Source organism: Sus scrofa, chromosome 6 (genome assembly GCF_054392235.1).
Source record: "Sus scrofa isolate SSC_HxYL_T2T_F1_AM1 chromosome 6, Sscrofa_HxYL_maternal_Yorkshire_Landrace_v2.0, whole genome shotgun sequence".
NCBI classification, from domain to species: Eukaryota; Metazoa; Chordata; class Mammalia; order Artiodactyla; family Suidae; genus Sus; species Sus scrofa.
Genome location: NC_139388.1, coordinates 69,573,579 through 69,596,901, shown reverse-complemented (window position 1 = coordinate 69,596,901; position 23,323 = coordinate 69,573,579). Strand labels below are relative to the sequence as shown.

Below are 23,323 nucleotides of genomic sequence, written 5' to 3'. Positions count from 1 at the left end.
TCCCTGGAGGGACCCTGGGCATGGGTGCCTCACCCATGTGGGGAGCTGGCAGGATACGAGTGCTGTGTTTTGGCTTTTCTGGGACACGTTTGCTCAGAGGGAAGCTCTGCCTTTGGCAGACAGTGTGGCCCTGGCCTCCTGAGATGCTCTGTGTGCAGATGCAGAGTCCGCAGGCCTCCAGGGTATGTGCGTGCTGTCCCTGGTGCCCAGACCCAGTGACAATAAAGAACTCCGCAAACTCAGGCCCTGAGGCCAGTGGCCTCCGTCTGTGATGACGGCACAGGTGGCATTGGCGGGGGGGGGAGCCCTACCCCCAGCGGGCAGCAGCGGTTTTAGTACCGGGACCGGGTCTGCTCTGGCCCAGGTCCACTGGGTGGCTGGCCAGGCCTCCCTGGGCACAGACAGCAGCACGTCCTCGAAGTATTACTCCAGAGCCTGGGGCTGAGCCCTCCCTACCACCAGGCCCCTGCCAATGACATGAAAGAGCCAACAGAGACTGGGGACCATGCCCGGCCTCACCCAGCGCCCCCTCCCTGGGCCCCCACCCTGTATGTGGGTACCTATTCTGCCAGCTTAATGCCCAAGAGCCTCGCCCTGTGGGCCTGAGTGTGCACCCCGGACCCCTGGCATCCCGGGACTGGGACGCGGGTCCCTGGCTCTGCGGCCTCACCCAATGCTGTCCCCACAGCTGCTGGGAGGAGTGGGCACTGTTTGAGGTCAGGTGGGGGTGGGCAGGAGCTGTCCTGGTCTGTCAGGAGCTGCGGTCAAGTCCACGAAGGCCCACCTGCCCTGGCCTGACACCCAGAGAGTGGAAGGTCTGGGTCTCCACCATCCCCTGCTGGCCTGCCTCCTCCTCCAGGGAGCCCCCCAGCCTGCTCGGACTCTGAGCCCTGGATGCCTTGGCTCCAGGGGGCCCTGGTGTTTTGCATTCTGTGCTGAGTGGTGCTGGGCTTCCATCAAGGTGGGGCAGGCTGGGCGAGAGGATCCGGAGAGAATGACCACAGAACTGTGTATCCTGCGGGTGGGCTGAGAAGCAAAGCCAGGCCTGTGAACTGGACGGGAACAGTGTCGCCCTCTCAAAGCCACTGCTCCTGGGGGCGGGGGGGTGGGGGGACAGGGAGGAGTAGGGGCTTGGAGGGGCCCTGTGGGTCCTGGAGGGTCCTGGAGGAGGTGGCTGAGCGCCTGCCTGGGGGCCCGTCCTCCCCGGCTGACCCAGCTCCTCTCGGGTCACCAGCCATCCACTCCTGCACGGTGGGCAACGGCGGCTGCCAGCACCACTGCATTCAACTCACCGTGAGCCAGCACCGCTGCCAGTGCCGGCCTGAGTTCCAGCTCCAGGAGGACGGCAAGCGCTGTGTCCGTGAGTGTCACAGCCCTTGGGCGGGGGGGGGAGGGCTGGGCAGGGACCACCAAGAGGCCCCCGTTGTCGACACATGCACAGGCCTACCCAGGGACCCCGCAACGTGAGCCCAGGGCACAGGTTCACGGCAGGTGCAGAACATCCCTCTCTGCTTGCTGTTGAGGCTGGCTGGGGGCACTCAGGTGGTGGGGGAGCTGTGGGGCATCGTCCAGCCCCAGCGGGCAGTGCTATGGGAAGCTCTGCAGCACACAGGAAGCTTGGTGGGGGGATGGGGAGGAAGAGGAAGGGCCTCCTGCGTGGTCCTCCGTTCTAAAGCCTGCCCTGGGCTTGGCGTGGGCACGTGGGACCCTGGGCTTTGGTGGAGGAGGCTGGCCAGGCCCCACCTGGCACCTGGCCCTGCGCTCTCAGGGCTGCCTGTCACGGAAGGAGGGGCTGTACTCACGGAGAAGGTGGGGCAGGCCCAGAAGGCCCCCGAGAAATGGGGCTGGGAGGCTGGGCAGGGCAGGTGCTGAGAGGTGCCCCCACCCTGGGTTCTTAGGTCCGGGGTCAGGAGTGAGTGTGGGCCTGAGTGGCTGAAGCCAGCGATGGATGGGCTCATGGGATGAAGGGGGAGACAAGAAGGGGCCAGCCGTGTGCCCGCTGCCTGCCCAGGGCTGGCCTGGCCGGTGCCCGGCTGGCTTCTCTGGAGTCTCCTTGGGGAGGTCCAGGGACTAAACTTAACCCCGATCCGCTGCCCAGCCGGTCAGCCAGAACAGGAGGGGGGAGAGCTCAGGTGGGGGCCTCATGGGAGATCCTGGGGTTGGGTACCCCAGGCCTGCCAGAGCCCCCCACCTCTTCCCTCTGCCTCCCCTGCTCCCGGCCGTGACCGCAGGGAGAAACCCGTGCACCGACAGGAATGCTGGGTGCATGCACACGTGCCGGCTGCTCCGGGGCCGTGCCCACTGCGAGTGCCACGCGGGCTACCGGCTGGCGGCGGACCACAAGGCCTGCGAAGGTAAGATGCCCTTCCTGCGCTTGGGCCCTGCGGGTCAGCTGTGCAGGGGTCGCCTCCCCGCATCCTGTGAGCAGGGCTGGCCCGTGTCTTCAGCCTGGGCTGACGCAGGCTGGTCTCCGGGGCTGGGGGCCAGGGGTCCGGAGCAGTGTTGGGGACTGGGATGGGAGGAGGGGCAGGGACTGGGGGGAGCTGCTTTCAGTGAGTCTCATGTCACCAGGAGTGGCAGATCTCGGGTTTCCGGGTTCTTTTTAAACATCCCTCACATTATCTCAGTGGTACCTGCTCATTAGGGGAAGGGGGTGAGAGGGAGGAGAGAGGAGGGAGTGTCACCGTGACCCAGGTGACATCCCGGTGTTGGCTCCTGGGGTTCTCTTTGCCTTGCTATTAACCGGCGCATTTGCATCACCCCAGAGCCCTGTAGGGCGCAGCTTTCTAGAATGTGCTATGGCCTGCCGGCTGCGGGCATCCACTGTGCAGTGTTGTCAGTTACCCCGTCGCGGGACTCGGTGTCCCCACTCCCTGCTACACACGGCTCTGGACGGCCATCCTTGGGGAGGGGTCTGTGCGTGTCCCCATAACTCTCAGGGTGAGCCCGGAGTGGTGTGATGGGTCCAGGGCAGCTGTGGTCCTTTTCCGAGCGCCTGCCAGGTGGCCGTCAGACCAGCCTGCAGGTGTGGAAGCTCATGGTCCCATGTCACCAGCAGGAAAGCGTGTTAGGCATTGCTGTGCATGTGAAGGGCACCTCCTGCGTTCTGGAGGCAGGTGGCTTCGGAGGGTCCAGCGGGAGACGGGGCTGAGGGTCCGCTTCAACCAAGGACTCAGGGGCGAGGCCAAAGCGGACGGCGCGGACACTGGGGTTTGGGTGCCATGGGGCCGCGGGAGAGGCTGGGCACCTCACCTGGGTGTCAGTGCGTGCTTTCTCCTGCGGGCCCCCCAGAGGTGGCGGGGTGGGGGAAATGTCCTGTCCTGTGCTGGGCCCTGGATGGCAGGAGGCTTGGCGAGAGGGGGATAGCACAGCTCAGAGACGGAGCCCCTTGCCTGCTGCTGCTGCTGGTGGGGCCTGAGCCCAGACTTTAAAAATAATTTTTTTTTTTTTTTTGCACTTTAGGAGGCTGTTAGTTGTAGCCAACATTTCTTCACCCCAACGTTACCTCATGACTTTCTGAATTGCAGGGGGTTTGGGAGGCTTGTTTTTGGCCACACCCATTGTGTGAGGGCCTGGGATTGAACCCAAGACACAGCAGTGACAACGCCAAATCTTTAACCCCTAGGCTACCAGGGAACTCTGGAGCCCAGACTTTGAACTGTGCCCTCCTCGCGCTGGGAGAGGGCACTGCTCTGTGGCTGGAGTGAGTTGATGAAACCACAGATGCCCAGAGGGAAGGCCGGAGAGGGCACTGGGGCCTCCCTCCTGGCACTGGGGACCTGACCCCTGACCCCTCCTCACTAAAGCACCAGCCCCCCAGCCTTGACCCTCTCCCATTTAGATGTGGATGAATGCGCCACGGGCCTGGCCCAGTGTGCCCACAGCTGCCTCAACACCCAGGGCTCCTTTAAGTGTGTGTGCAACGCGGGCTACGAGCTGGGCGCTGATGGCCGGCAGTGCTACCGTGAGTAGACGTGGGCCAATGTCACCTCGGGGTGGAGGTGTCTGGGGGGCAGCACGGCTCCCTGGTCCCAGTCCCCCAGCGGCCACCAGCTGGCTTTGGCAGAGGGCGGCGCCAGGCATGGGGGCTGCGCGTGGGCTCCAGGAGGGCGGGGGGCCCCAGAGCCCACCTGGCCCGGGGGCTCTGTGCTGCCTGTCTGCCGGCAGAGCAGCAGTGGCTGGGGTCGGGAGGACCACGCCGGGTGGAGGTGTCACCCCAACCCCTGTCCCCTGCCCCCGGTGGCGGGTCTTGTGCAGGGATCGAGATGGAGATAGTGAACAGCTGTGAGGCGGCCAACGGCGGCTGCTCCCACGGCTGCAGCCACAGCAGCGAGGGGCCCATCTGCACCTGCCCCCATGGTTACGAGCTGGGCGAGGACCAGAAGACGTGCATTGGTGCGAGCTGCCCCCTTCCCGCCTCAGGCCCGGGGCTCTCTGCCGCCCCGTCTGTGCCTGGGTTTGATGCCTCAGTGGGGAAGCTCCCTCCTGTCACCCCCAGTCCTGCTCTCTCTGCCCTGGGAGGAGGGGGGAGTGGGACGAGGGGGCTGCTGAGAGGCAGCACCGGGACCCCGCCGAGCACCCGCCTCCCCACGTCCGCCTCCGGCTCTGCTCAGCCAGTTGGTCAAGTGCCCACGTGCTGTGGCATGCGAGGGGCCCCTCTGCACGGGGAGACCCACCTCCAAGACAACTCCCCGCCCCCCCCAGTCTGCCCCCACAGCAGGCACGGGGTCCTGGGGCCAGGACCTGTGTCCTGCGTGTTTCTGTGGGTGTGGGACCATGAACTTAACCTGGGTGCCTGTGATTGTGTGCGAGTACCTGCAACTTGTGCAGGTGTGCATGTGATTTTGTGCAGGTGTGCATGTGGTTGTGTGTAGGTGTGTGGTTGGGTGCAGGTGCTCATGGGGCTGTGTGCAGGTGTGTATGATGTCATGTGCGGGTGTGTGATGTGTGCAGGTGGGTAATGTGTGCACGTGTGTGTAGCTGTGTGCAGGTGTGTGTGATGAAGTGTGTAGGTATGTGTGGCTGTGTGCGTGTGTGTGTGATGTCACGTGCAGGTATGTGATGTGTGCAGGTGTGTGTGATGTGTGTAGCTGTGTGTGCACGTGTGTGATATGTACAGGTGTGTGTGATGTGTGCAGGTGTGTGTGATGTCATGTGCAGGTGTGTGTGATGTATGCAGGCATGTGATGTGTGCAGGTGTGTGTGGCTATGGGCAGGTGTGCATGCATGGTGTGCTGTGGAGGGCCGGGCATCCGGGCAGGCTCTGGTGCCAGCTGGGCTCGTGCTCTGTGCTCCACAGACGTTGACGACTGTGCCGACTCCCCGTGCTGCCAGCAGGTTTGCACCAACAGCCCTGGGGGCTACGAGTGCAGCTGCTATGCTGGCTACCGTCTCAGCACTGACGGCTGCGGGTGTGAGGGTGAGTGGTGAGCCACCGGGGGGCAGGGGGGCTGCCCGAGGACATGGGGGTGACTCTGCTCCCCACCCCAGTGCTCCCTTTGGGTGTTGGTTGAGCGCCTGCTGACGGCAGGACTGTGGGCACCTGCCCACCCCCTCCCCCTCTTGTGGTCGCTGTCTTCTCTCGGGGTTGGGCCCTCACTCCGGCTGCTCCCAGCCTGGCCTCTCTCGGGCAGCCCATCCACTGTCCCTCTGACCCTGGGGACGGGAGGGTATTGGCCAGCAGGCATGGCCACCATGTCTGGTCCGGTGGGAGGGCTGGGGCAGGAGGGGCCTCCTGAGTCCCCAGCCCCTGGAGGACAGGGGCCGCAGCCCCGGGTTTGCCTGCAGATGTGGACGAGTGCGCCTCGGGCCACGGCGGCTGTGAGCACCACTGCACCAACCTGGCCGGCTCCTTCCAGTGCTCCTGCGAGGTCGGCTACCGGCTGGATGAGGACCGCAGGGGCTGTTCCCGTGAGTCTCTGCCTGGCATCATGGGGACCCCGTCTTCCTGGAGCACTTTGCCCCAACTTCTTGGCATCTCTCCTGGTGCCCCCATGCCCACCCTCCTGGCTGGCTGGACCCCACCTCAGATTTGCCTCTCACTGTGGGACAGGCCAGGGACAGCGGGGGTGGGGAAGTGGGAAGGGGCTGGACAGATGGCACCCCCCAGGGCAGTGGGTTCCTCTGGGGTCCTGGAGGTCTGGCTTCGGCCCTGCCCTAGTGAGAGAAGGGACGCCATTCCTGGGGCTGAGGACAGTGTCCAGGACAGAGAACTGTCCCTGTCCCCACACCCACCCCGTGCTCAGGGTCCCTAGGGCCAGTGGGGGGGTGGACATGGCCCAGGGCAAGTCCTCAGGGCCCAGAGCCTTCTCTGTCCTGGGCAGTAGAGTCAGGGCATAGCTGGGACGCCCTTGGTGGCTGGGGGAAGAGGGGCACAGTGGGGGCTGGAGGTGGGGCCTGGGGTCCTCCGGGCACTGAGGGGGCGGGGGAGTCCAGTTTCATGGAAGATGGGTGGGTGGTAGGGGCTAAGGGCTTTTGTGCCCCCCCCCCAGACCTGGAGATGACCGAGGTGGGGCTGGACGGCCATCTGCCCCTCGTGAGACCCCTCCCGCATGTCGCGGTGCTCCAGGACGAGCTGCCCCACCTCTTCAGAGACGACTATGTTGGGGCCGAGGAGGATGAGGAGGTGGAAGAGGCAGAGGCACGGGGCGAGCACACACTGGAGGAGAAGTTTGGTGAGTGGCAGGCGTGTCCCAGGGCTCCTGTGCCAGCCCCTGGGGGCCCATCTTGCGTGAGGAAGGACTTCTTTGGTGGCCTGGTTTGACTAAGGCTCGGAGAGGCTGAGTCACTTGCTCAGTTTGCCCAGCGTGTCCAGGGCTGAGCCTGGCTGGACCCTTGCAGGCCCTGGCACCTGGCTGCCACGTCCCAGCTCGCCCACAGGGGTCTTCGTGACCTGGGGACGTCCCTTGTGCCCCCTTCTCTGGCCTGAGGACCTGCACTGACCTCTGTGGACCCGAGCCAGGGCAGGGCCTGAGGCCAGGGGTCAGGGGCCAAGGCCCCTCTCCCTCTCTGTCCACCCAGTCTGCCTGGACGACTCCTTTGGCCAAGACTGCAGCTTGACCTGTGACGACTGCAGGAACGGAGGCACCTGCCGCCCCAGCCTGGACGGCTGTGACTGCCCCGAGGGCTGGACCGGGCTCCTCTGCAACGAGAGTGAGGCGGGGCGGGGCGGGGCGGGGCGGGGGCGGGGCCGGGGCCGGACCATCTCCTCTGCTCGTCTGCGAGGAGAGGCGGGGCGTGGCTTGGGGCGTGGCTCGTCTGGAGGAGAGAGGGGCGGGGCTCGTCTGTGAGGAGCTAGGAGAGGCGGGGCGGGGCCCAGAGCCCGAGGACAGCAAGGCAGGGGCTCCACCGGGTCCAGCCGTCCGCTGTGTGCCAGCCTTTCTTCTAGGCATTGGGAGACCCTGGGGGCTAGCAGGGCCCAGCGTCCGCCCCTCCCCGATACCACAGTTAACCAGAGTCTGGTGACAGGCAAGCCAGCAACTTAACTAAGACATAAAGAGGTCTGATGAAAGTCAGTGGGCAATGGGTCAGCTGTGCTTGTGTACTGGGGGAGTGCTGACTTCCCCAGGCCATGCAGCAAGTTGGTAGCTCAAGTGCATTCGAAAACTGCTCTCCCAGCTTCTGCCCAGAGCCTGTCCACTCCCTGCCCACAACCCCAGGAGTCTCAAGGGTCGTGGTGACTATCTTGGAGGGTCTGCCAGTGATGGACTCAGAAAGTGCTGGTTGAGAAGGTGGACCTGTCAGAGTTCAGAGGGAGCAGATGAAGCAATTGATTAATGATGTCTGCCATACCGTGGGTGGGGGCACGGGGCACAAGTGCTCTGGCACATGTTGGCTTCTGAACTGGGTGACTCGAACCCCAGGAGGGGTCTCAGCATCTCTGGACAGGGTTCTGGACCCAGAGTCCTTCTGCGGGCCGGTGACCCTGGTGTCGTTCTGTCCCCGTGCAGCTTGTCCTCCAGACAGCTTCGGGAAGAACTGCAGCTTCCCCTGCAGCTGTCAGAACGGCGGGACCTGTGACCCTGCGACTGGGGCTTGCCGCTGCCCTCCCGGTGTCAGCGGTGCCCACTGTGAGGACGGTGGGTGCAGCCCCTCCTGGGCCTCAGGGGTTATCCTTGGGGTGGAGGGAGGGGCAGACACCCCCTCCCAGCTCCTTCAGCAGGGGAAGGGGGAAGGCATGGGTGGGGCCCTTTAGTGGAAGAGGCATTGAGTCTTCATCGTTGATTGGACTTGGAGGAAGAACGGCCCTTTCGTCATGGGTTCCCCTGGGAGGTAATGAGCTCCCTGTTCCTGGAAGCATTCAAGGGGAGCTGTGTGGTGGCTGGGTGGGAACACGACTGGGGCCACTAGGCATGGGCTGGAACTAACATCCTCTGTCCCTCTGACGTTGCAACATTCTGGAGGAACTAGAGAGTTCACGTAAGTCTCCTAGGTGACTGGTGATTCATCTTAAATCTTTGGACCTGTGCGTTTCTGCTGCTTTGCAGGCAAGTGTAGCTAAACTATCAAGGGCTTCCCGCCTTGGCAGCGGCTGGTGGAGTCAGGGTACCCATCCCCAGTGCCTGTAGTGGCCTGTGTCAGCTCTGCAGGGAGGCTTTGAGGTCTCAGGGCGGGCAGCAGGGCTTTCCGTGCCTCCTGCGGGTCCCCTCCTCGGCGCAGTCTGCGTCTCTGCCTTCCTTCCCCTGTGATCAGAAAGCCCGCTGCCTGTTGGAAGCCATCTGTGTGAAGCTGTGTGTATGAGCGGGGCCCTCCTGGCAGTTAAAGGGTCTGCATTTTAGTGCTGCTGTTTGTGACGAGGTGTGGCTTCCTGCAGACGGGGCCTTGGTCAGGGTCCTGTGTGTAAAGTGCACCTGTGCAGGTGAGCTGGAGGAGGTTTATCCCAGCTCTCAGGGGCACCTAGACTGGTTTCCTAGACTGCAGGTGCTCCAGGCTGGCGGCTGCCTCCCTCTGGTCTCTGTCTCTGTCTTCCCGTGGCTCCTTTTTCCTCTGTCCAGCCTCCCTCCCCTTCTCTTCCAAGGATGCCCGTTGGATTTGGATGCTCCTGGAGAGCTTGGTGGTTAGGGCGTGTTGGTGCCCGTCAGGCAGGGAGAGTGGGCTGTCTTTGAGCGTTTCCTGCATGTGTGCTGGGGAGGCACTTGGCCTCCTGCCCTGGCTGCAGACCCCGGGGGCACAGGCCAGCCAGGGCAGATGGCCCTGCTCTGACCTCGTGGTGCCCTCACCAGCCTCTGGGATGCTCCCTGTCTGGGGTGTGGGATCCTTAGGTTGCTGGTGGCCCAGAGCCCTCCGGCTATGTCCCGGAGGCCTGGGCCCCCCTCTTGGCTCCTGTTATGGGCACTGGGCCTCTTGGAGTGGGAGGTACGTGTCTGGGTGGGCAGTCAAGCGCCCCCCCACCCCTGCTTCCTGCAGGCTGCCCCAAAGGCTTCTATGGCAAGCAGTGCCGTAAGAAATGCCACTGTGCCAACCGGGGTCGGTGCCACCGCCTCTACGGGGCCTGCCTCTGTGATCCAGGGCTCTACGGCCGCTTCTGCCACCTCGGTGAGTCCTGCCGCCTGCTGGCTGCCTCCGTGTCCGGGGAGGTGGGGGACGGGGCTGTCGAATGGGCCAGGCACCTGTGGTGCCTTCCTGCCACAGTCCAGCTTGTGCTCAGCTGTCACCGTTTACAGTGACACCAGAGGACCCGGGGGCTCAGCGAGGTCCCCGGCTGGGATGGGGGGGGGTCTGCCTCAGGTCTGCGGACTCAAAGCCATGTTCTCTGGACTGTGCTGTCCACCAGGGCACCCCCGTGGGCAGTCCCAACCCCGGCCAGGCTGGTGGGTGGGCTGCAGACGTGGGCAGGGCTGCCCTCCCGTGGAAGCTCATTTTGGCTTTTGGAGTTTCCTGGCAGCAAGAGCAAGTTCTGAGCCTGCAGCGGGATCACCCCTGCCTGGGTCCACAGACACTGGGGTGGGAGAGGCTGTGGGCTGGTGGAGAAAAGGGGGTGATGGCAGGCAGACCTCATGAAGCAGTTTTAGAGGGAGGAAACGGGGCCCCCTAGTGTTTCCTGGCTGGGAAGCGCTGTTTGAGACCCTGTTTCTCGTCTGCGAAATGTGCACAATGGGGCCAGCGCCCCCGGCACTGTGCAGGGCACAGCCTAGTGAACTGGTTCGAGACCCTGGATGGGTAAGGGTGTGTGCTCGCGGGGGAATGGCCCCTCACAATTGTTCTGTGGGTGCAGCCTGCCCGCCGTGGGCCTTTGGGCCGGGCTGCTCGGAGGAGTGTCAGTGTGAGCGGCAGAACACGCGTGCGTGTGACAAGAAGGATGGCACCTGTGCCTGCAAGGCAGGCTTCGGGGGCGAGCGGTGCCAGGACGGTGAGTGCAGGGACGTGGGGGGTGGGCCCCGGCGGCGTTGGCAGAACCCTGCAGGCCCCTCTCCCCTCCCCTGCAGAGTGCCGGCTGGGCTTCTTTGGGCCTGGGTGCCTGCAGACGTGCACCTGCCCCCCGGGCGTGGCCTGTGACCCCATCAGCGGCGAGTGTGGGAAGGAGTGTCCTGCCGGCTACCGGGGGAAGGACTGTGGCCAAGGTGAGTGGCTGCCCGGTGCCCGGGGTCTGGGTGGGGTATGGGTCCTCTGGCCTGTGCAGGGCGTGGGCACCAGAGCTGCTGTGAGCTGGAGGCTGAGTCAGCCCTGCAGCCTGACCCTGGTGGCCCCTTGACCTGGCAGCGCCAGTCCCTGCCCTGGTCACACGGTGGTGACTCAGCCACAGGTCTGCCTGCCCCTGTGCTCTGGAAAGCGTGCGTGTGAGCGCACGTGGGCGTGTGCAGGGCATCCCTGAGGAGGGCTCGGTGCCTCTCCAAGGCTGTCCCCACCCTCGATCCCTGGCTCATCCATCACGGAACAGATTGCGTGTGCCCTGTGCTGGCAGCCGGGCCCTGGGGCTCCGCCCTGGTGGGTCTGCGCAGGCGGGACAGAGGCAGCTGCCCCTGAGGGTGGCCCTCGGAGCGAAGTCTGGATGGGAGGTGCCAGTGTGGGACGTGGGTGACAGAAAGTCCTCCACGTGGATGCCCAGGCCAGGGGTGGTGTGACTGGGCACCAAGCACAGGCAAGGCTGGAGGCTGGCAGGCCCTCCATTTACCTGTCATGGGCAGCTGAGGGTGGGGGAGCCCTCACTGTGAGCAGTGGGGCGGCCCTGGCCACTGATAGGGCGGGCAGGTTGGGACCCCCTTGGCTCAGGACACCGTGTCCTCCCCATCCATCCTCCGGGGTGGGTGCCAAGGGGGCCTGCGGTGTGAGTGGCTGACGCTGGGAAGAGCAGCAGCTCCAGTCCCCCTCTGTCAGACCTGCCACCCAGCTGCCCCATCTTTCTGGGGAACAGGGAGGTGGGGGGAGCCCACCGCCCAGCTCCAGCCGAGGGGTCAGCCTCTCTCTGCACCCAGGCCCGGCACCTCCTGCTTGGTGGTCCAGGAGCCCCCTGGGTGATCCTGCCGAGGGCTCTTGGCTCCGGTTGGTGCAGGAAGGGTGTGTGTGGGGGGCTGGGAACCCAGCCTGGAACCCCCCACCCCCGCAAGCGCACCTGCACTCTGGGGACCCCATGGTCTCAGGTGCCTTCGTCCCCCATTGTGGAGCAGCAGGAGCTGGAGGATCCGGCCCCGGTGACAGGGCTACAGCTCCCCTGACTCGCCTGACTCTCCTCTCTGCCGCTCCCCCAGGGGCCCAGGCTCTTTCTCCGCCTCAGCGGCCCGCCTGCTGAGCCTGAGCCGGGAGGGCCTTCACCCCCAAACCTTCCCTGCTGCTTTTCTTTGCTTTTCTTTCCCTTTTTTCTTTAAAAGCCTCCAGTGCCCTAAGGACGAGCCTCAGGAAATGACACACATATTTTTACAGCAATGATGAGCTCCCCGCTGTGGTTAGGTCTGGAAAGTATTACGGCTCCAAACGCCCGTCTGCCCCCAATTAGTGGAGCGGGCTCCCAGGCCTGGTGGGACGGCTCCATCGGGCACCACTGGGCCTCCCTGCCCTCAGTGCAGGCTGCGTGGGTGCCCCCAGTGTGAGTGACTCTCCCCGTCACCTGCTGGGTGTGTGTCGCGCCCGGCCACCCGCTGTGTGCCCTGCGTGCCCGCCTATTGACCAGCTTGTGTCTGTGGTGGTCCCCGCGGGGTGTGGGCCCTCGTAGGGCTCACTGGGGTGTGGCCTTTGTCCAGATCCATCTTAGGGCCGGGGGAGGCCCCAGGCCTGGCGCCATCCCACTCCACCTTCCCCGAAAGTGGGGGGTCCTCACTTCAGCCCCACTGCGGTTTTGGGGTCCCAATTCTTCACTGTGGAGCGTGGCCCTCTGCCCGCCCGCTCCAGGGGCTGTGCTGGCCTTCCTAGGCCCAGAGCATTCCCGGTAGCCGCTCTGTGCTGGGACCAGTAGGGCCTTCTCACTGCCGGGCTGCTGTCCCAACCAGGGCAGGCGGGGGTGCGGGGGCCCTACAAGGCCCCTGGAGCAGCCACTGCGACCCTTACGAGTGGGCGAGGCTCATGGCCCCAGCGTTCTTCCCTGAAGCCCTGCTCTGGGCCCAGCACCGGCTGGCTCTCCTCCCCAGGACACCCCCACTCCTGGACATGGAGGTGACCAGCCGGGGGGGGCAGCCCAAGTAGGCCCCTCCCTGCCCATGACCCATCTCCTGCCCACTCCTGTGACTGCCCTCTTCACCAGGGGGCCCTGGCTGTGTCCCGCAGCCCCCCTGGGGTGGGGGAGGAGGGCAGCTGCGAGTGGGGGCTGAGGTCCTTGCTGCTGCCCCCTGCAGAGTGCCCGGCGGGGACATTTGGCTTGAACTGCTCTGGCTCCTGCTCCTGTCGGGGGGCCCCCTGCGACCCGGTCACGGGGCAGTGCCTGTGCCCTCCTGGGAGGACCGGGGATGACTGTGGGGCAGGTGAGTGGCAGCCGTGTCCTGGGATCCCTTCGTTTCCCTGTCCTGGCCGTGTTTGGGGCCCCCAGCCCCGGGCTGTGTTCGGGAAGCCCTGGCCCCCGCCCCGGAGCCCCACAGGCCCCACAGCAGCTTCAAGAGCCCACAGCAGCTGCAAGAGCCCACATCAGCCAGCCTTGGGTCTGGATGTGGGCATCTGTGGCTGCCTCGTGGCTGTACCCACAATGCGCCCATAGAGAGGTGCACTGCGGACGTCGGCCACGGGGACAGGTTGGCCAGCAGCCCCCAGCCATCCCTGGGCCTGTGGTTTGTCCTCCCAGCTGCCTGATCAGGGCCCGGGTTCACTGTCCCTCTGGTGGGGCCCTTTTAGCCTGTTGAGCCATCCTGGGCCACGGGCTCCCATTCTTGGCGGTGGATGCCCCGTAGCGTGCCACCCACGAGGGGGCTGGAAGTGACCACGAGCTATTCCTCTGTCTCCTCCGGGACAGCTCAGGTGGGGACAGAACTTCCTGCTCCCTGAGGGCCCCAGCGAGGCGCTGGGGGAGACTGACCGGCTGTGGGGGGGGGATGGGGGAAGAGTGTCCCGAGGGCCGCTGGGGGCTGGGCTGTCAGGAGATCTGCCCGGCGTGTGAGCATGGTGCCACCTGTGAGCCCGAGACGGGAGCCTGCCTGTGCCGCCCTGGCTTCACCGGCAGCCGCTGCCAGGATGGTGAGTGCTGCGCCGCCCCGGCCCAGCCCCCTGCCACCCCCCCCGGGGGGGGGGGCTGGTTCTCACCCCCCGCCCCCCTGCAGCTTGCCCAGCAGGCTGGTTTGGGCCTGGCTGCCAAACGCGGTGCTCCTGCGCCAATGATGGACACTGCCACCCGGCCACTGGCCGCTGCAGCTGCGCCCCGGGGTGGACCGGTCTCAGCTGCCAGAGAGGTAGGAGGCCCCTGGGCAGCCTCCATCTAGGCCCCATCCCCTGACCTGGCCGTGGTGCCTGTGGGCTCTGTTGGGCCCGAACAGAGTGACTGGCCTCTATTGCAGCCTGTGACAGTGGGCACTGGGGACCTGACTGCAGCCACATCTGCAACTGCAGCGCAGGCCATGGGAGCTGCAATGCCGTCAGTGGCCTGTGCGCGTGTGAGGCCGGCTACGTGGGCCCGCGGTGCGAGCAGCGTGAGTCCTGACCTGGCCCTCACACGCCTGCACGCGCCCGCACACGCCTGCACATGCACAAGTGCACGTCGGGAGACCCGGTCCTGCCCTCCTGTCCCCAGACGAGCAGGAAGTCCCCTCACCTGAGCCCTCCTCCCCCTCTCTCCCCCACCCTGGACCCAACAGAAGGCCCACTGAGGGGCAGGCCGGGAAAGGTGGGCCAGTCCCACCCCATGGGACCCCTGGCTCCTGGAGGAGGCTGGGAGGGGTCTGATGAGGGTCGGGGGCCCTGGTCTTTAGTGTAGACCCCAAGCCCCCGCCCGGTTTATGGGCCTGGGGCTCCCTCCTCCCTAGGGCTCAGGGCTTGGTTCCTAGATGGGGGAGGGATGCGGAGACCTTGGGTAGGGAGGGGCTTCTCCTGCCCACTGTTGCAGGCCCTGGCTGGGTGGCAGAAGCCTGGGCAGGACTGGGTCAGGCTCACTGTCCCCCCCAGCTGATGGTCTGGTGTCTCAGGGTGTCCCCAGGGCCACTATGGGCCAGGCTGTGGGCAACAGTGCCAATGTGAGCACGGAGCAGCCTGTGACCATGTCAGCGGGGCCTGCACCTGCCCGGCCGGCTGGAGGGGAACCTTCTGTGAGCGTGGTGAGTTGGGATGCAGGCTGGGTGGCTGGGCGTGCAGGTGGGGTCCTGGGACCGCTGGCCGTCTCCATCACTGCCCCTGCCTGCAGCCTGCCCGGCCGGCTTCTTCGGAGTGGACTGCCACCACGCCTGTAACTGCAGTGCCGGGGCCTCCTGTGACGCTGTGAGCGGGTCCTGCCTCTGCCCTCCTGGCCGCCAGGGCCCCCGCTGCTCCCAGAGTGCGTGAGGCCTCCATCAGCCCTGGGTCCCGCCAGTCAGGGTTAGGGCTAGGGTAATCTGTGGCTGCCCCGAGTGGTGCCCAGGCTGGAAGGAGGGGCAGACAGAGCCAGCCTGGGCACTGTCTGCTGCAGCCCCTCCTGGGTCGGTGCCCCCAGGCCCCTGACCGCCCCCCTCTCCTGCAGCCTGCCCAGCCCACACATACGGGCACAACTGCAGCCAGGTCTGCTCCTGCTCTAACGGGGCCTCCTGTGATCCTGTCCACGGGCAGTGCCGCTGTGGCCCTGGCTGGACGGGCCCCGCCTGCCTGCAGGGTAAGCCCTGACCAGGAGTCTGGGGCCAGGCCGTGCAGGTGGACATAAAGCCCCCTGGGGTTGGGGGGCAGGGAGGGCAGAGGACTTTCCTGGGCACCTGATGGGGAGCAAGGCCTAGACGCCAGGGCTACACCCTTCAGCCCTGAGCCCCCAGAGTTGGGCCCGGGGGCCCGGGGGCGGGGGGAGGTCCTTCTAGAGCTGGCCCTGGGGGAGGCCCCTGCGCCCAGTGCCTGATGTGGGGCTGCAGATCCCCACGGACTGGCCCTGGGAGGGCTCGGGCCCTGGCCTGGCTGGCGGCAGGCTGCAAGTTGCTTCTCTTTTCGCCCCCCAGCCTGCCCCGCAGGCCTCTATGGCGACAACTGTCAGCATTCCTGCCTTTGCCAGAACGGGGGCACCTGTGACCCTGTCTCAGGCCACTGCAGCTGCCCGGAGGGCTGGGCTGGCCTGGCCTGTGAGAAGGGTAAGCGCTGGATGGACAGAGGAGGGAGGTGGGCCCCGGCGGGGTCGGTGGGACCCAAGGCTGGCGCCCCAACGTACCCTGGTGCAGCCCCCTCCCTCTGTGGCCAGAGATGCTGCCCAGTATTGCGGGGGGCAGGTCCTGAGTTTGGCCTGCCGTGTGACCAGCCCCCTGGGCCCCTCTCTTCCCAAGGACATGGGCTCTGAGGCTCTGGGTGCAGGAAGCGTGGGGGGGATCCGGGGTCTCCTGGGTCCCGGGGTGGACCCTCACCTGATCCCACCTTGCAGAGTGCCTCCCGGGGCTCTTTGGAGCCAGCTGCCAGCACAGCTGCCGATGCCTCAACGGCGGCCTCTGTGACCCGCGCACAGGCCACTGCCTCTGCCTGGCTGGCTGGACCGGGGATGAATGCCAGAGCCGTGAGTGGGGCGGGCTGGGGGCCCACCCGGGGCAGCCTGGGCGGGCAGGGGGTGGGGGCCTCAAGAGGCGGTCAGTCGGCAGGTGCAGGGTGGGGCTTTCCTGCCTCAGCCTAGGAAGCAGGACTCAGCCGCTGCCCATCTCTCCCCACAGCCTGTGCCGAGGGCACCTTTGGGGTTCGCTGTGAGGAGCCCTGTGCCTGCCGCTGGGAGGCCGCCTGCCACCATGTCAGCGGGGCCTGCCTCTGCCCCCCGGGGTGGAGGGGCTCGCAGTGTGAGAACGGTGAGCCCCCAGCCCCGTCAGCGCCCCGGGTGGGGGTGGGTCCTTCACGCAGGGACCCCTCCGGGCCCCACGTGGGCGCCGGGCTCCCCACCACCCCACCGGCGCCTTCCCACAGCCTGCCCGCCTGGCTGGTTTGGAGAGAGCTGTGCCCAGCACTGCCAGTGCCCACCTGGTGCCGCCTGCCACCACGTCTCCGGGGAGTGTCACTGTCCCCCAGGCTTCACGGGGCCCGGCTGTGAGCAGGGTAGGTGACCGCCTAGGTGTGCCCTGGGGCAGTGGGTGCTTCAGGGCACAGGCCCCGAGACCTCTAGCCCCAGGAGGGGCTCCGGGGAGGACACGCGCTCCAGCCTGGCTGAGACTGACCCCTCCTGCCTGCACCCCAGCCTGTCCGCCTGGCACCTTTGGGGAGAGCTGTGGGCAGAAGTGCCAATGTCCTGGCGAGAACCAGGCCTGCCACCCGGCCTCGGGGGCCTGCGTGTGTGCCGCCGGCTACCACGGCTCCGGCTGCCGGCAACGTGAGTGCTGCCCATGCACCTGCTGGGCCCTCGGGGAAGGTGGCCGGGGCGGGAGGTCAGCGGCTCCGCCTTGTGGGGCAGGGTGGGCCCCGGGCCCTGGCAGCTGGCCCTCCCCCTGCAGGGTGCCCGCCCGGGCGGTTCGGGCCCGGCTGTGAGCAGCTATGTGCGTGTCTCAACGGGGGCTCCTGTGACCCGGCCACGGGGGCCTGCCGCTGCCCTGCTGGCTTCCTCGGAACCGACTGTGGCCTCGGTAAGTGGCCAGGTGAGGGTGGGGCCGCTCAGCCTGCGGGAGGGCAGCCCTGACCACCCCTTCCTGGCCCCCACACTGGGCCTGGCTCCAGGCTGGGCTGAGCCGGGGGTCTTGGTGTGACCACAGCGTCCCCCCAGGCTGGCTCTGCCCGGCCATGGGCTGTGCCCCTGACGTGGGCCATGTCCACCAGTGTCCATGCAGAGGCCAGCTGGGCATGCTGGCAAGAGAAGGGCCTTTCCCTGAATCATGTGGGGACGTTCCCCCTGCCTGGGATCCTGGCTGGGCTGGTGGGGTGGGGGCTGGGGGCAGAGGAAGTCACTGTCACTGCAGCGCAGGCCTGGCCCCCAGCAGGACCTGTGGGTGGAGGAGATGCCATTGGGGGCGGTGGTGTGTGTGTGTGTGCACGGGAGCAGGGGCCCTGCCCTGTCTGGGCAGACATGGGAGTCTCCCCAGCCCCACCCCGCCTGTCCTGTCGCATCCTGTCCCATCCCAGGGGGGCATCCAGCCAGGAGTGGCCACCCTCTCGTTTCCTCCCGGCAGCCTGTCCACATGGCCGCTTTGGCCTCGGCTGTGCGCACGTGTGCAGATGTGGGCAGGGGGCGGCCTGTGACCCTGTGACTGGCACCTGCACCTGCCCCCCCGGGAGGACCGGCGTCCACTGTGAGCACGGTGAGAGCCGCCTGCTGCCTCGTGAGCTGGAGGTGATGGGGTGAAGCCGTGGGGTCTCTGTGGGAGAACTGGGCCCCTGCCATGGATCCCTCGGTGACCTGAGGATAAGGAGTGAGGCTGACAGCCGTGCCCACTTGGGTCCTCAAGTGTCCTGTCTGATTCCCTGCGGCCAGTGGGGGTGGCAGAGGTTCTGACCCAGCGCCCCCTAGTGGGAGGGTCCAGCAGCTCTCGGGGCTGAGGATGGCGCCGGCTTCTGGGCTGACGTCCCTCAGGCCCTTTCTGCTGGGCCCAGGGTCGGGGACCCCACGTAGTGGGAGGCCCAGAACACAGGCCACGGTGGGGAAGTGGGGTGGCCCCTGGAGACGGCTGTGGGGCTCACGCTCATGAGGGCATGCCTGGTCCCCCAGGCCATGCCGTGCTACTTGATCTGGCCCCAAGGGCTGTTAGGTCGGACCAGGACCTGCTGCCCTCTGGTCCCCATCTAGGGGCTGGTGACCGTCTCCCAAGCCCTGGGGCCTGGCTTCACCCAGACCGTGTCCTCACCCCCAGGGAAGGATGGAAGCCATGGGTCAGATTCTGAACAGGGGCTGTGTGGCATGCAGGGCCCCCCAGCCTCCTCTTAACCTGGGGTGGGGGGGGGTCTGCCACCTCAGGAAGGCCTCCCTGACCCCTCTGGCCAGCTGGGCAGCACTTGCAGCCCTGTGTCATCCTCAGCACTGAGTCAGGCCTGGTGTTTGCTGGCAGGATGAATGAACAGGCAGATGTGGTTGGTGTTGCCTCCTGGCACATGTGGGCCCCAGGGGCAGGGACAGGCGCCAAGAGGCCCACAGAAGTGTTTGTTGAATGAATGCCTGATCTCGTGAGGGTGTGTCCCCGGAGGATGTCCCGCCCTCGGCCAGAGCTCTGAGCAGTGCCCCACTCTGTCTCTAGGCTGCCCCCAGAACCGGTTTGGTGTGAACTGTGAGGGCACGTGCTCCTGCAGAAATGGGGGCCTGTGTCACGCCACCAACGGCAGCTGCTCCTGTGGCCTGGGCTGGACAGGGACGCACTGTGAGCTGGGTCAGTGTCTGTGCCAGTCTGGTGGCCCTATCGCCCTGTGGCCTGAGGGTTGGCTCCTGCGGTGGGGAGGCTTCGACCCTGAATGGCAGTGGTGTGGGGGGCCTGGGTTCCCCGGGAAGGGCTGTGCTCAGGGGTGTTTGGGGGCGGGGCTCCACGGGTCGCCTGGGTCAGGCTGGTGCCCCGGGCCCGACCCCTGTACCCCTGCCCTTGCGTGGCGGGAGGCTGACCCTCAGCCTGTCCCCAGCCTGCCCTGCCGGACGCTACGGGGCCGCCTGCCACCTGGAGTGCTCCTGCCGCAACCAGGGCACCTGCGAGCCTGCCTCGGGGGCCTGCCACTGCGGCCCTGGCTTCTATGGCCAGGCCTGCGAGCACCGTGAGTCGTGGGGTGGGCCTAGCCTGGCCCTGGGCACTCCTGCGCTGTCCCTGCCCCTCCCCATGGGGCTCCTGGGGTGAGGTCTCTGGCTCAGGGTCATGGGGGAGCAGGTGCTGGGCCTGGGGGAGGAAGGGGGGCCAGGCCCTGACCCGGTCCTGCGCTGCCTCTGGGCAACCCGTCAGGAGCTCCCCCGCCCTGGTCTCTCTCAGCCTGTCCCTCCGGCTTCCATGGGGCTGGCTGCCGGGGGACGTGCGAGTGTCAGCATGGCGCCCCCTGCGACCCTGTCAGCGGCCGCTGTCTCTGCCCTGCCGGCTTCCACGGCAAGTTCTGCGAGAGAGGTGAGTGCTCTGTGCCCCCCGCCCACGGGCTCCCACCCATCCCCTCGCCCTGGGAACAGGCTGGGGTACTGAGCTCACTGCCCCAAACAGGGTGTGAGCCCGGCTCATTTGGAGAAGGCTGCCGCCAGCGGTGTGACTGCGGGGATGGGGTGCCCTGTGACTCGGTCACCGGCCGCTGCCTATGCCCCCCGGGGCGCACAGGGACCACCTGTGACCTCGGTGAGCCTGGGGGCTTGCTCGGTGGGGGCATGATGTGGGTCTGTCGGTGTTGCTGGAGCCCCTCCTGGGTCGTGCCCTGGTCTGGGCACTGTGCCCGTCCCTGTACAGGGCGCAGTGGCTGGCAGGAGGCTCAGGTTGGAGCTCCTGCTCTGGTTGTCAAGACCAGGCCTTGCCCTCTGGCCCCCACCAGAGCCCTTGCGTGGCCTCTCCCTGGGGTGGGGGCCACAGTCATAGGAAGAGGCCCTGGTTAGGAGACCCTCCAGGCCTTGGGGGAGGGTGGCCTGCGGGGGCTGCACACACGTCCCCCTCCTGGCTCTCAGCCGTTTTTTCTCTGGGGGGAGCATCCCTGACCACCAGCTCCCTCTTCTGGCCTTGGGGCTGGGCAGGAATTTGGGGCAGTGATTTAAGGCTGGTGCCCAGAGCCTGGTGCTTTCTCATGGGACAACCTCATACTAACTGGGGGGAATGACGCCCCCGGGAGGCCCAAGGCCTGGGGGCCTGGTCCCAGGCGGACCGGAGAGGCACTGAGGCCCAGCTCTCCCGCCCCCCCCCCCCCACCTACCCGCAGGCTGCAGAAGGGGCTTCTTCGGGCCAGGCTGTGCCCTGCGCTGCTCCTGCGGGGGTGGGGCCGACTGCGACCCCGTCAGTGGGCAGTGCCTGTGTGTGGATGGCTACACAGGGCCCACGTGCCGGCAGGGTGAGTCGGGCTGCCGGGGGGAGGGAGGACACTGCAGCCTGGGCCAGGTTGGCACACAGTCCAGCGCAGTAACCGCGGTGTCCGCACGGCCTGTGATGGGCGACGCGTGAGCCTTCCAGCCCCCGGACCTGGACTGTGGGGTGGGACTCGGCCCTGCCACCACCCTGGAGCAACCCCCCGGACTCCAGGCCCAGGCAGAGGCAAGGGTGGATGGACTCACCCTGCAGGGGCCAAGACCCTGTGGGCAGGGCTGGGTGATCCTGGTGGGGGGCGCTGACCCAGCCCAGAGCCCCGGACCCTTCCTGGCCTTGCGTTTGTGTGAACTGGGGCCTGATGGTGACGTGTGTGCACGTGTGTGCATACGTGTGCCTGCACCACCCGCGGGCAGGGGCGGGGAGGTCCCGCAGCAGCACCACGGCCCTTAGCCTGAGGCTCTGGGACTGTGCTGTCTGCAGGCAAAGCGTGGGGTGTCCCCGCCCTGCTGATGTCCTCTGGTCAGCTTCCCTGGGCCCAGCCTGCTGCCCAGAAGGCACCGCATGGAGAGGGCCCTGTCTGGAAAGAGACGGGCTCCTGGCTTGAGGCCTGGGCAGGACCGGCGCTGAGATGCGGGGAGGGGTAACTGGGGTCCTCAGGGTTGGTAGTGGTGTGCGTCTTTCAGAGTCTCCCAGAGGCAGCCAGGGACTTAAACCGTTAAGGACCTTTAGGCGAGGTGTCCCCTCCAGCACAGGGCAGGCGGGCAGGTGGAGGCAGAACCTGTAGGCCTGGTGCTGGGAGGAACCCTGTGCACCGCGCCACCTTGTGGTCAGATCTGGTACTGCACCACAGGCGCCCTGGGTCCCTTGCCATTTAGGGCGGGTCAGGAGCTGGGGGTTCATTGGCCTGAGGCCCTGCCTGCATGAAGCCAGGTGGGCAGGAGGACAGACAGGGCCTCACTGCCCCCTGCCCTGGAGTGAACCCGACTTGGCCTGGAGTGAAGTCCCTCCCCATCCAGCCCGGAGTCCTGCTGCACGGCCCCCTCTGGCTGGACAGGGCTGGGAGCTTTCGTTTGGGGAGCAGGTAGCCCTCCAGTCACATAGGAGTGAGGCGGGGAGAGGCTGGGGTCCCCGCAGGCCTGGGTGGGGTTAAGCCTTGAGCGCCATTGCTGGGGCCCACCCAGGGCGGGGCTCTTGCTGAGCTGTGTCTGTCTGCCTGCAGGTGGGCCCTCCCAGCTCCTGCAGAGCCTGTCCCCAGCCCTGGGCCCAGGTAAGGGTGGCATTTGGTGGTGTCACTGGTCCGTTCTCAGAGGAGGGATGAGGCTCGGGCACTTTTGCAGAACCTGGGCCCTACAGTGCCGTGGGCATCCCAGAGATGAGACTGGGCGGCGGCTGGGGGGAGGGCTGGGCTCGAGCTGGAAGGACAGAAGGGGAGTGGGATGTGGTGGCTGCGTGTCCACCCGCCCTGGGCTGACCCTCCTCTCTCCTGTCCTGCAGCAGCCTTTCCTGTCACTGCCTCTCACGGCCCCAGGCTTGGCAGCAGCCCGGAGAAACACTAGGTCAGGGGTAGCCCAGAGAGGCTGGCCTCGCAGGCACCGCTGAGGAGTCCCAGGGCCTTGGTGACCGCTGAAGAAGGATGCCCGGGGCCAGGACTGTGGCCATGCCCTTGTCTTCAAGGCCTGTGGACCGTGGTGGGGCCTCTCGCCCTGCGAGAACTGTTGACCAGGAGGGAGGCACCTCCCAGCCCAGCTCTGCGCTCAGCCAAGGACCTCAGGGCCGAGGGAGCCGCGCCTGCCACCTCCTGGGGCGGGAGTGAGGGCAGGTGCGGGCGCAGGTGCAGGCGTGGGCCGCCCTCCGAGCAGGTCCTTCTGGTGCTAAGCTCTGAGGCTGCTGCAGCCCAGCCCGTTCGCCTGGAAACACAGCAGCCGTATTTATGGAAAGGTATTTATGGGCAGCTGGACGCGGCCACTGCACCCCTCAGTGCTGGAGGGCCCTCTGCTCCTGCCCCACCCAAGAGGCCCTGCCTTGGGACCACCGGGCCCTGAGGGGCCTCTGGGCAGTGGGCTTCGGTACCATGTGGATCGCCGTAAGTTAAGAAAGGAGCCGCTGCTCCCTCGAGGCTTGTGTGTTCTCTGCTTTGTGCGGTGCCTCGTGGTGGGCCCCCGGGTGCACCGGCCTGAGTGCATTTGGACAAGAACCTCTGCCTGACCTGGGAGGCCCATGTGACCCTGGCTTCTTCCTGAGGACAGCAGTGCCACACAAGCAAAGCTGGGTTTATCCCCGTTCCCAGTGCTCTAGAGGTACCTGTGCCCAGAGACCCAGAAAGTGCTGGTTTCAGAGCCCACATGTGGGGTGGAGGGCTGGCCCGGGGCAGGGCTGCTGGCTGATACGGCCAAGAGCAGAAGGCCTCATGGGGTGAGATAGGGCGGATCCCGGTAAGCCTTGTCCCCATAGACAACTAGTGAACCACCAGTGGCAGAGGAAGTTGCATGAACAGGCCTCCGTGTTACGACTTTCAAGTACTGGAGGTCCCGTCGTGGCTCAGAGGTTAATGAGCCCGACTAGTATCCGTGAGGATATGGATTCAATCCCTGGTCTTGCTCAGTGGGTTAAGGATCTGGTGTTGCCGTGAGCTGTGGTGTAGGCCACAGACATGGCTCGGATCCCATGTTGCTGTGGCTGTGGTGCAGGCTGGCAGCTGCAGCTCCATCAACCCCTAGCCTGGGAACCTCCATATGCCACGGGTGCGGCCCTAAAAAGACAGAAAAAAAAAAATGACTTTCACGTACCTACATATAATCCATATTCCATATACCCCTCGCATATTCCGGGAGGGGCAGGGATGGCGGGATGTCCAGTGATGCTGGCAGCGGCCCATCAGGAAGGACCAC

The 23,323-nt window shown here is 66.3% G+C and overlaps 1 protein-coding gene across 33 annotated transcripts in view; it reads left to right on the top strand.

The window, feature by feature from the left end:
* Nucleotides 1-22,548, top strand: part of MEGF6 (multiple EGF like domains 6) — an 86,380-nt gene extending 63,832 nt beyond the window's left edge. For 4 of the 33 annotated variants that reach the window (XM_021095213.2, XM_021095212.2, XM_084958925.1 and 1 more), the window contains 33 exons: nucleotides 1,235-1,360; nucleotides 2,232-2,354; nucleotides 3,842-3,964; nucleotides 4,258-4,395; nucleotides 5,300-5,419; nucleotides 5,788-5,910; nucleotides 6,492-6,674; nucleotides 7,021-7,152; nucleotides 7,950-8,078; nucleotides 9,406-9,534; nucleotides 10,214-10,348; nucleotides 10,425-10,559; nucleotides 12,762-12,887; nucleotides 13,459-13,590; nucleotides 13,674-13,802; nucleotides 13,908-14,039; nucleotides 14,532-14,660; nucleotides 14,747-14,875; nucleotides 15,059-15,187; nucleotides 15,519-15,647; nucleotides 15,932-16,060; nucleotides 16,212-16,340; nucleotides 16,456-16,584; nucleotides 16,724-16,855; nucleotides 16,977-17,105; nucleotides 17,646-17,774; nucleotides 18,705-18,833; nucleotides 19,078-19,206; nucleotides 19,416-19,544; nucleotides 19,635-19,763; nucleotides 20,332-20,460; nucleotides 21,655-21,702; nucleotides 21,930-22,548. In XM_021095213.2, coding sequence (XP_020950872.2) covers nucleotides 1,235-1,360; nucleotides 2,232-2,354; nucleotides 3,842-3,964; nucleotides 4,258-4,395; nucleotides 5,300-5,419; nucleotides 5,788-5,910; nucleotides 6,492-6,674; nucleotides 7,021-7,152; nucleotides 7,950-8,078; nucleotides 9,406-9,534; nucleotides 10,214-10,348; nucleotides 10,425-10,559; nucleotides 12,762-12,887; nucleotides 13,459-13,590; nucleotides 13,674-13,802; nucleotides 13,908-14,039; nucleotides 14,532-14,660; nucleotides 14,747-14,875; nucleotides 15,059-15,187; nucleotides 15,519-15,647; nucleotides 15,932-16,060; nucleotides 16,212-16,340; nucleotides 16,456-16,584; nucleotides 16,724-16,855; nucleotides 16,977-17,105; nucleotides 17,646-17,774; nucleotides 18,705-18,833; nucleotides 19,078-19,206; nucleotides 19,416-19,544; nucleotides 19,635-19,763; nucleotides 20,332-20,460; nucleotides 21,655-21,702; nucleotides 21,930-21,991 — 4,163 coding nt within the window. In that variant the 3' untranslated portion in view covers nucleotides 21,992-22,548. Of the gene's footprint in view, nucleotides 1-1,234; nucleotides 1,361-2,231; nucleotides 2,355-3,841; nucleotides 3,965-4,257; nucleotides 4,396-5,299; nucleotides 5,420-5,787; nucleotides 5,911-6,491; nucleotides 6,675-7,020; nucleotides 7,153-7,949; nucleotides 8,079-9,405; nucleotides 9,535-10,213; nucleotides 10,349-10,424; nucleotides 10,560-12,761; nucleotides 12,888-13,458; nucleotides 13,591-13,673; nucleotides 13,803-13,907; nucleotides 14,040-14,531; nucleotides 14,661-14,746; nucleotides 14,876-15,058; nucleotides 15,188-15,518; nucleotides 15,648-15,931; nucleotides 16,061-16,211; nucleotides 16,341-16,455; nucleotides 16,585-16,723; nucleotides 16,856-16,976; nucleotides 17,106-17,645; nucleotides 17,775-18,704; nucleotides 18,834-19,077; nucleotides 19,207-19,388; nucleotides 19,545-19,634; nucleotides 19,764-20,331; nucleotides 20,461-21,654; nucleotides 21,703-21,929 lie in introns of those variants that run through there. The other 29 variants (XM_084958899.1, XM_084958909.1, XM_084958924.1 and 26 more) reach the window with 17 other exon arrangements.
* The last annotated feature ends 775 nt before the right edge of the window (nucleotides 22,549-23,323 follow it).